The sequence below is a fragment of the Engraulis encrasicolus genome, chromosome 20 (genome assembly GCF_034702125.1).
Source record: "Engraulis encrasicolus isolate BLACKSEA-1 chromosome 20, IST_EnEncr_1.0, whole genome shotgun sequence".
NCBI lineage: Eukaryota > Metazoa > Chordata > Actinopteri > Clupeiformes > Engraulidae > Engraulis > Engraulis encrasicolus.
The window spans coordinates 41,809,517-41,819,398 of NC_085876.1; the positions used below are offsets into that span (position 1 = coordinate 41,809,517).

Sequence of the window (9,882 nt, forward strand, 5' to 3'; positions counted from 1 at the left end):
GAGACATAGGGCCCAGGCACTTTGGGCTTAAAGGGGCCCCTCATAATTAGCGGGGCAGAATGGACTCACCGGTGGGCCCTGCACCCTTGTGGGCCCCTATTTTCAGAAATGTCATTTTTTAAATTTTGAAAATAGGGGCCCACAAGGGTGCAGGGCCCACCGGGAAATGCCCGCTATGTCAGATGGCCAGTCCAGCCCTGCTCCCCTCTCCTCCCCAAGCCTTCCCTTCCCTCCCCTCCCCTCCCCTCTGCTAGATGTCCTCTCTCCTCCCCTTCCCTCTGCAAGCTGTCCCCTCTTCCTCCTCAACCCTCCCCTCTCCTCCCCTTCCCTCTGCAAGCCGTCCTCAAGCCTTCCTCCTTCTGAATTATGATAATATGGCAGGACACCACCACAGCAACATAGCTCCAGGTTTCCAAGGATGAAATAGCCAAGGCTATGGAATCGTAAGCATGTTATTGTTGACCCATTTTTTGAAAAGTTGAGTCGAGTCGATGGGAGCCTTGCTTTTTGCGAAAGGCATGCATGCTCACTTGCTTGTTTGCTCGCTCGCTTGCTTGCTTGCTCAGAAGTAATTAACGCCAAAAAACATTGGAGCATATTTTAGCCCGGAACATTCTGCTCCGCCGCATCAAGAGCCACAGCCGCAGCCTCAGCCACAACCCCAGTGGCGAGCGGCCGCCGCGACATGCCTGTATTGATCGTAAACAAGGCCAGCTGATTGCCTGCATAAGAAACACCACCCACAAAACATGTTCGCTCTCCACCGTACGATATCAGGTCTGGGGTGCATTTCTCGAAGCCATAGTTGCTAACTACATTAGCTACTTTGTTGTTTGCAATGTAATTTCCCATAGGCAATTACCCAAGTTGCTAACTGGCTAGCAACTACGCTTTCCAGAAACGCAACTCTGTCCTCAGAACTTCAGCAGGAGTGTGATTCCTTTAGTTTTCAACTATTTCATCATCACATTTGTTTTTTTTCATCTCTGTTCGACTGTAAAGATGTTAGTTCTCCTCATATGAAATAAACACTGGCCCTCGCCATTTCAGCCATAGCTTTCCAAGTTTTATTCTTTTATTTTTCTTCCGTTTCATCACCCCTTCTACTCACTCTGAATTCTCTCTGTTCATCTCCATGTAAACATGTTAGTTCTCCTCATATGACATAAGCACTGGCCCTCACTATGTCCTTGGTAGAACTCCAAAAAGTTTTGTACATTTATTTTCTTCTGTTTCATCATCTCATCTCTACCATCTCTATTCTCTCTGTTCATCTCCATGTAAACACGTTTAGGTCTTCTCATACGATACAGACTCTGGACCTCAGCATGTCAGTGGAACATTTCCAAGTTCTATTCGTTTCTCATCTCTTTTTCCCCTTTTCATCATCTAATCTCATCCATTCTCTTCACAGTATTCTCTGTTCATCTCCGTGTACACATGTTAGCTTCAGCTACTCCTTATGCATTCTCTCCGGCAGCAGTGTGTTTGTTTAGCGAGTTTTGTTTCCTTACCAGCTGACACTTGTTCCACTAGCCCAGTGATTCTCAAAGTGTGGTCCGGGAACCATTGGTGGTCCGCGACAGAGCTCAGGTGGTCCGCGAGGGCATTTCTACTTTTCCAAGACAAGCTAGCAGTAGCATATATTTCTAATATTTTTAACCCCTTAGCGCAGCACTATGGCTCTCTGTAATGTCATGGCAATGTTGTTATGATGTAGTTAAGCATTTTCAGCAAGTGAATAGGGTCGCCGGCGACCCCTGCTGCAGTAAGAGGCTACAAGCTAAACATGGCTCAAATCATGTTCTGAATGTAATGCAATGTGTAAGTGATCTGCTTTGAAATGAGCAGTGTCAAATTAGCTGACAATTCAGTTGACAGGTGGTCCCTGAACATTTTTAGGGGAACAAAGTGGTTCTCGGTCTGAAAAAGTTTGAGAAGCACTGCACTAGCTGTGGACGCCTCCTTCTATTTCTCCCCACGTTACATCTGCGGGATTACGTGAGGTGAGAGAGAGAGGAGAGAGAGAGAGAGAGAGGGAGGAGGGGAAACGGACGGAAGGGTTTGGTGGGCCCCCTGGGAATTTATAGACATGACAGACACAAGGAGAGAGGAAAAAGAAAAAGGGAAAAATCGAAAGAATGGGAAAGAAAAAGAGGCGTGTGCACGCATTTGTATGTGTCAGTGTTTGTGTCACCAAGGTTCTCAACTCGAGTGTCCTCAAAGCACCTCGTAAGAAGGGAAGGGAGGAGGGAAAAGAGCGATGGAGAGAAAACAGAAGAGAGAGAGAGAGAGAGAGAGAGAGAGAGAGAAAGAGAGAGAGAGAGAGAGAGAGAGAGAGAGAAAGAGAGGGAGAGAGAGAGAGAGAGAGAGAGAGAGAGAGAGAGAGAGAGAGAGAGATAAAGAAAGGAGTAAAGATGATAAAGAAAGGCTGAAATCAATACGTGTGTGATAATGGGGCACCGTACTCACAGGGGATTTGGTGAGTCTCAGAATGGATCCATTCTTGATGTCATTGCGATTCTGAGAAGAGACACAGAAGGAGGAGAGAGAGAGAGAGCGAGAGAGAGCGAGAGAGAGCGAGAGAGAGCGAGAGAGAGAGAGAAAGAGAGAGAGGGAGAGAGAGAGAGAGAGAGAGAAAGAGAGAGAGGGAGAGACAGAGACAGAAAAAGAGCGAGATAAAGCAAAACGGTAGGATTTTTTTTTTTTTGGCAAGTCAGATTTCGGATCGAACACAACAAATTTAATTAAAGACGTCCTTGGAGAGAAACAGAAAGTGAGAGAGCAAGGACGAGTGATGGAGAGACAGACAGTTAGAGAGAGAGAGAGAGAGAGAGAGAGAGAGAGAGGGAGGGAGAGAGAGAGAGAGAGGGAGGGAGAGAGAGAGAGAGAGAGAGATTTAAAAATGCCTTTATTTTAACACCGCTTACTCATAGTACATTCTCACAATACATCCATTACAACCCCCTTATATCCTCATAACCAGCTCCCCACTCTCCCCAACCCGACACAACAAACACCCCACACACCAAATGCTTGAAAAAGTCCCTACATCATTGACCAAATGGTAGTACATAAACTCCACCTTGATACGACTTTTGACCAGTCCCAGAAAACTCTCCAAGGGGTCTACCGAGTCAAGATTCAGCATTTTCTTTTTGCGGGTCAGCCAAATAGCCAACTTTGCCACCCCTAGTAGGAAATTAACCAGACAAACCTCCCTCTTGAATTTGACACTGTATTTAGGGCCACTAATAAAAAGGGACTCTGAGAAACCCTCCCCAAACCCTCCCAAAGCCTCCCTGAACCAGTGAAAAAGACCCTCCAACCTTTTACAATACAAAAACAAATGAGTTAAAGACTCTTCCTCCCCACAGAATGGACAACCCCTCCCCACTGCTGGGTCCAGGTATGCCACGTGTCTGTTTGTAGCGATCGCCCCATGAACAAGTCTCCACTGCAAATCAGCAGTACGCTTCTCAATGGGAGGCTTGTACAGGGACCTCCAGCAACCCCTAGAGGGGAACCCCGGCCCAAACACTTCTGACCACCTCCATGCCCCAACACGCTCCAGCACCCTCTGATGGCCCACCTTAACGCACAGCGAGTATAACTCCTTCTTACTGAGGCTTACAAAGTCTCTCTGCCCATGCATCTCCAAACACACAAGACCCTCCCCCTGGTCTTGTGCAGACTCCATCAATGCAGCAGACACCTCCAACATAGGGAAGCTGTATGTGATCCTCCAGTCTGGACCCAGCCCGCAAGTCTGTAGCACCTGCCTCCAGGCACCCGGCAGCGCTCTCTGGACCTCTGCCAGGATCCCCTCTAGGACCCTCAGCGAATGCAGTCCAGTCATCCTCTGTAGCTGATTGGCCGTTTTCCACTCACCCCCATCTCTCAAGTGAGCTAGAACCGTACATCCAGCAGCAGCAAAAGTGCTTCGGACACTGGCGGATGCGAAGAACCTGCTCCTCAACCAAGGGTTAAAGAACAAAGGCTCCCCCAAAACCCAGTCCTTCACAGCACAATTAGTCCTCTGCACCTTGAATGTCGACATCCACGCTTTCATCATTGTGCGGTAGACTGGAGGAAGCCCGCCGCAGCACTCCTCATGCCCACTGAGCAGGAACAACTGCCGGTCATAGCCCATCGGTGTAGACTCCCTCAAGAGCGAGAGAGCAACTGGCCCCCACACCAAAGCCTTCTCGTAGAGCAGTCTCTGCGCCGCATGCAGCCTGAAACCACGCACACGGTTTTGAATGTCCACCAAACCCTGCCCCCCCTCTCCTAGTGGCAGATACAACACTGGTGCTGGGACCCAGTGCTGGCCAGACCAGAAGAAATTGTTCATCCTGCGTTGGAGCTCCCTCACCAAACTCTCAGGTGGATCAAGGACACTGAACCTATGCCAGAGCATGGAGGCGGCCAGGTTATTCGTGACCAGAACTCTACCTCTGTAGGACAGCTCAGATAACAGCCAATTCCACCTAGACAACCTGGCAGACACCTTCCCCAGCAGCCCCTCCCAATTCCTCTCCTGAAATGTAGAGCCCCCCAAGAAAACCCCCAACACTTTGAGCCCCTCCCTCCCCCACTCCAGCCCTCCAGGAAGAGAAGGTGGGCCACTATCGGCCCACTTCCCCATTAAAAAACCTTCACTTTTGCCCCAGTTTACCATGGCAGAGAGAGCGAGAGAGAGAGAGAGAGTGAGTGTGAGAGAGGTAGAGAGGGAGAGAGAGAGAGAGCGAGAGAGAGAGAGAGAGAGAGAGAGAGGGTGGGGGGGAGAGATAAAGAAAGAAAGAAAGAAAGAAAGAAAGAAAGAAAGAAAGAAAGAAAGAAAGAAAGAAAGAAAGAAAGAAAGAAAGAAAAAGACAGTCAGAGGAGGAAGTGTGAGTGTGCGTTGGGAGGGGTGCCGCTAGAGTAGTGTGCTGTGCTGTACCTTCTCTGTGATGTAGAAGTTGGTGGAGTCCGCATTCTGCAGGGCGTAGTTGTCATGGTTCTGTACGGACCATCTGTCAGACGCACCACAGGAAATAACACAGTCAGCACAGCAGCATGCACAAACAACTTTACTCATACAGCCACAAATACACACACACACACACACCCAAAATACACAACACACACCCAAATGCACAACACACATCGAAATACAAAACAGACACACACAAACGTGCGCATGTGCACAGTAGCAGCCTTCAAAAAACTTCACTCGTATACACACCAAAATCCAAAGCACACAAAAAAACAGTCACACTCTTTCCCCATCACACACACACACACACACACACACACACACACACACACACACACACACACACACACACACACACACACACACACACACACACACACACACACAATAGTATCTCCCTCACAAACACACGCACACACACACTATATCTCCCTCACACAAACACACGCACACACACACCTTAAGAAATATTACGATTTTTTTTTTAAAAAGTGAAAACAGTCATGGCAAACCTACCCCTCGCACACTTCTTTAATGATGGCTGAGAGAGGCTTTTTCTGTGGAGAAAAAAAAACACACACACACAGCTTCATTAGTGGCTGGTCACACACACACACGCGCACGCACACACACGCGCGCACGCACACACACGCGCACGCACACACACGCGCGCACGCACACACACACACACACACACACACACACACACACACACACTCTTCAAGGCAAGAGGGGGTAAAAATAAACACAAATGTCCTTCAAAATCAAGGGCCTCCCTCCCTACTCAACATCACAAACAGGAAGGAAGAAAGAATAAAACTAAATAAAAGAGTTTTGCTCAGTAGCTGAGTTTTCATTCTGATAATCCTCAGAGACCTGGACTGGACAGGCCTCCCCCTCACCTCCTGCCCAGCCAACATTCTGTTCTTTTAATACTTTATTGCGTGAAACAATGTATTCATTTAGCATTTTCTGTTGTTACATCTCACAGATATCACACATTTTCCCCTTTTTTATATCTCACCCTGTGTGTAGATATATAATAATAATAATAATAATAATAACAAAAAAGAATTTAAAAAAAGAGTTTTCCTTCTTAATCCTCAGAGGCCTGGACTGGGCTGCAGTGGCCTCCCCCTCACCTCCTGCCCAGCCAACTGGGCCAGTTCACTTGGCATGGGCCTGTCTGGGGATGAAGAGCTGGCTGTGTGTGTGTGTGTGTGTGTGTGTGTGTGTGTGTGTGTGTGTGTGTGTGTGTGTGTGTGTGTGTGTGTGTGTGTGTGTGTGTGTGTGTGTGTGTGTGTGTGTGCGCGTGCGTGTGCGTGTGCGCATCAGTGTGTGTGTGTGTGTGCATCAGTGTGTGTGTGTGTGTGTGTGCATCAGTGTGTGTGTGTGTGCGCGCGCGCGTGCGTGTGCGCGTGTGTGTGTGCATCTGTGTGTGTTTGTGTGTGTGCATCTGTGTGTGTGTGTGTATGTGTGTATCAGTGTGTGCGCGCGCGCTTATGATATATGCTGTATAATGCATAACCAGACACACACTCAAGACTCAAGGGATTGCATACTGCATACTGTAAGCACCAACTCAAATCCATTTCAACATGGAAACGGAATATGCATATACACAAACATATATACATCCACAGAAGCACACCACACATTGAAGCGCTTGCACTTTCCCTCTCGCACACGCACACAGACGCCACGCGCGCACACACACACACACACGCACGAGCACGCGCACGCGCACACGTGCACGCACACAAACACACACACAGACACACATCTACCCAAATCCATTAAACCGTCACAGATGTGTACAGCTGCTGCAACCGTGGACACACACAGACATACACAAAAAAACACACACGCACACACACACGCTCAAATATACACATGAGCTCTGTCCAAGTGAAAGAGGCGTCGGGTGCACACACACAGTATGACGCCATGACACCAGCCCCTGGCCGTTAAAAGGGGGTTGAAAGCTGGGATTGTCGCTTTGGCTGCAGCCGCCCTGCTCCCCTCCCCTGCCTGCAGAGCCGGACTAATCCACAGGCTAGATATGGCTGACGCCTAGGGCCCCCCACCTGCCAGGGGGCCCCTGATTGGCCAAAAGTCAAAAACTGCAGAATTGTGATGGGGTGTGACATGGAAAAATGAATCTGTCGTGTCAATTACAGTTAACACTCCTCTTCATAGTTGTCAGACATATCCTTAAGTCCTAGAAGATAAGGGTAAGTTTGAAGAAGGCCAGACGGCCGAAACGCCACTTCACCAATAAAACATGGAGCAGAGTGTGCGGCATTCTTTTCATTAAGCGGGCTTGCGGAGCAAGGACCATGCAGAGCATGGCCCTTGCAGAGCAAGGCCCGATTATAGTTATTAAGCGGGCTTGCGGAGCAAGGACCATGCAGAGCATGGCCCTTGCAGAGCAAGGCCCGATTATAGTAATCTCTAAGTCCTGTTTTATTATTGGTCTTGTGCAGGGGCAGTAAAAATAGAAAATGGATCTCCTCCTAGGCCTTTCGAGATAGAGACACCGTTCAAACACTAAAACGACCGGCTCGGCTTGGAGATCGCGTATAGTTATAGGCTTCTCTGTGTCTCTTGTCGTTTTCCCGTTTTTGGCGATTTTGTTAAAGCCTGGGTCCCCATTGAAAACAGTGGTGGAACCTCCATGAACCAAAGTTCCGCCACTCTAAAGATTAGAGTGTAGGAGGCTTTTTCAGTCATACAACTTCAACACTTTCACCTAGAAGTTTAGTTGGCGCGTTGTTAGCGAGCTCTATGGGATGTCTCCAAATTGTCAAAGTTTCATCTCCCAACTCCCAATACTTTTTAAATGGCAGGTTTGTAAAAAAAACAGGCCTAGGCCTATGGAGAATCCCAGTCTTTCCAAAAATGCATTTTTCAAGAGATCAGCGCATGTCCCACACGGAGGTCCATTTGTGCCTGAACCCTTTAACCTATAAACTTCATTCAAAGACTGTTAGAGAGATCACAAGCATGACTCCGATCTGTGAAAAGGACACGTGCCAACTCCTTTTAGTTTTTTTACAACGATGTTGTAAAGACAAAAAACTCATTCTCATTCTGGCCTCTGCTTAGAGGACAATACTAACTGCCATTACAGTCAATCACAACAGGTGCAGCCAATGAAGGGTTCCATTTCAACTGTCACTGTCTCAAGATTCTATTCTTAACGAGCAGGTGCGAGCAACCATTCTAGAAGTCTATTGTTCAGCTCTGCAATGCAATGTAATATAGTCTTGCTGGACTGTGCATGACAGCTAGCTGCTTGGCTTAGTGGTAACACATTGTGCTGGATTAGAGATATGGAGGGTGAGGGTTCAAACCCCACCCAAAGCCATGTTGATTTTCATAATTATATCATATGCAGTGTTCCTTGGCCAACTTAAAATGCCATGTATGTCATTTATTATCAATGGCAAATGTGCTGGATTAGAGATATGGAGGTTGAGAGTTCGAATCCCACTTGAAGCGATGCTGATTTTCAAAATTATATCATATGCAGTGTTCCTTAGCCAAGTTAAAATACCATGTATGTCATTTAGTATCGATGGCAAATGTGCTGAATTACAGATATGGAGGTTGGGGGTTCGAACCCCAGTCCAAGCCATGTTGATTTTCAAAATTATATCATATGCAGCGTTCCTTGGCCGACTTAAAATGCCATGTATGTCATTTAGTATGAATGGCAAATGTGCTGAATTACAGATATGGAGTTTGGGGGTTCGAACCCCAGTCCAAGCCATGTTGATTTTCAAAATTATATCATATGCAGTGTTCCTTGGCCAACTTAAAATGCCATGTATGTCAATTAGAATGGATGGCAAATGGGCAGAATTGCAGATATTGAGGTTGGGGGTTCGAAATTATATCATATGCAGTGTTCCTTGGCCAACTTAAAATGCCATGTATGTCATTTAGTATGAATGGCAAATGTGCTGAATTAGGGATATGGGGGTTGGAGGTTCGAACCCCAGTCGAAGCCATGTTGATTTTCAAAATGATATTATATGCAGTGTTCCTTAGCCAACTTCAAATATCATGTATTGTATGTCATTTAATATCAATGGCAAAGGGGTTGGATTACAGATATGGAGGTTGTGAGTTCTAATCCCGCTCGAAGCCATGTTGATTTTCAAAATTATATCATATGCAATGTTCCTTAGCCAACTTAAAATACCATGTATGTCATTTAGTATATCCCCAAAAAGCAGAGCTACAACACTTTCAAGATGGCTGAATCCAAGATGGCTGAATTGTTTGGCCCATAACTTCTGACTGGGTGGATGGAGTTTTTCCAAGATTTCTTTTAGCTTTGTTTTCTCAATAGTACTTTGTTTCATCTCTGCCCCAAAAGGCAAGCCCGCTTCCAGCATTTTCTGTGAGAATGCATTTCTAGTTTTCTTTAACATCTGTATGCTCAGGAAGCCAGCACCTCAAGAAAGACTTTATTGGTGTGCGATACCTCTTTTTTTCTAAAATATCCTTAAGTCCTGGCATGTTATTATGAAACTGCCTATGTAATTTTGAAGCAAAAATTGCCTTCTGGGGGGGCCCCCTAGCAACCTGTAGCCTGGGGGCCCCGGGCCATATTAATCAGGCCCTGCTCTCCTGCCTGGCTGCTAGAGTGGGGGTCAGGGCTCTGAAAGCTGGGATTGTCACTTGGCTGCAGACGCCGGGGCTCGCTATACTATACTATACTGCCAACAGCAACAGCTGGAGCCTCAATGTCCACACCTCACACACATGCGGACAGACACACACAGATACAGGCGGACAGACGCACGCAGGCACGCACGCACACACGCAAGCACGCACGCACGCACGCACGCACGCACGCACGCAGGCAGACACACACGTACACAGACAGAGAG

The 9,882-nt window shown here is 47.3% G+C and overlaps 1 protein-coding gene across 1 annotated transcript in view; it reads right to left on the reverse strand.

Moving 5' to 3' along the window:
* LOC134436043 (engulfment and cell motility protein 1-like) overlaps positions 1–9,882 on the reverse strand; it is a 116,751-nt gene that overhangs the window by 68,043 nt on the left and 38,826 nt on the right. The window contains exons 3-5 of the mRNA XM_063185071.1: positions 5,495–5,535; positions 4,943–5,015; positions 2,473–2,523 (exon numbers count right to left, since the gene is read on the reverse strand). Of these exons, the coding sequence (XP_063041141.1) occupies positions 2,473–2,523; positions 4,943–5,015; positions 5,495–5,535 (165 nt within the window). The remainder of the gene's footprint in view (positions 1–2,472; positions 2,524–4,942; positions 5,016–5,494; positions 5,536–9,882) is intronic.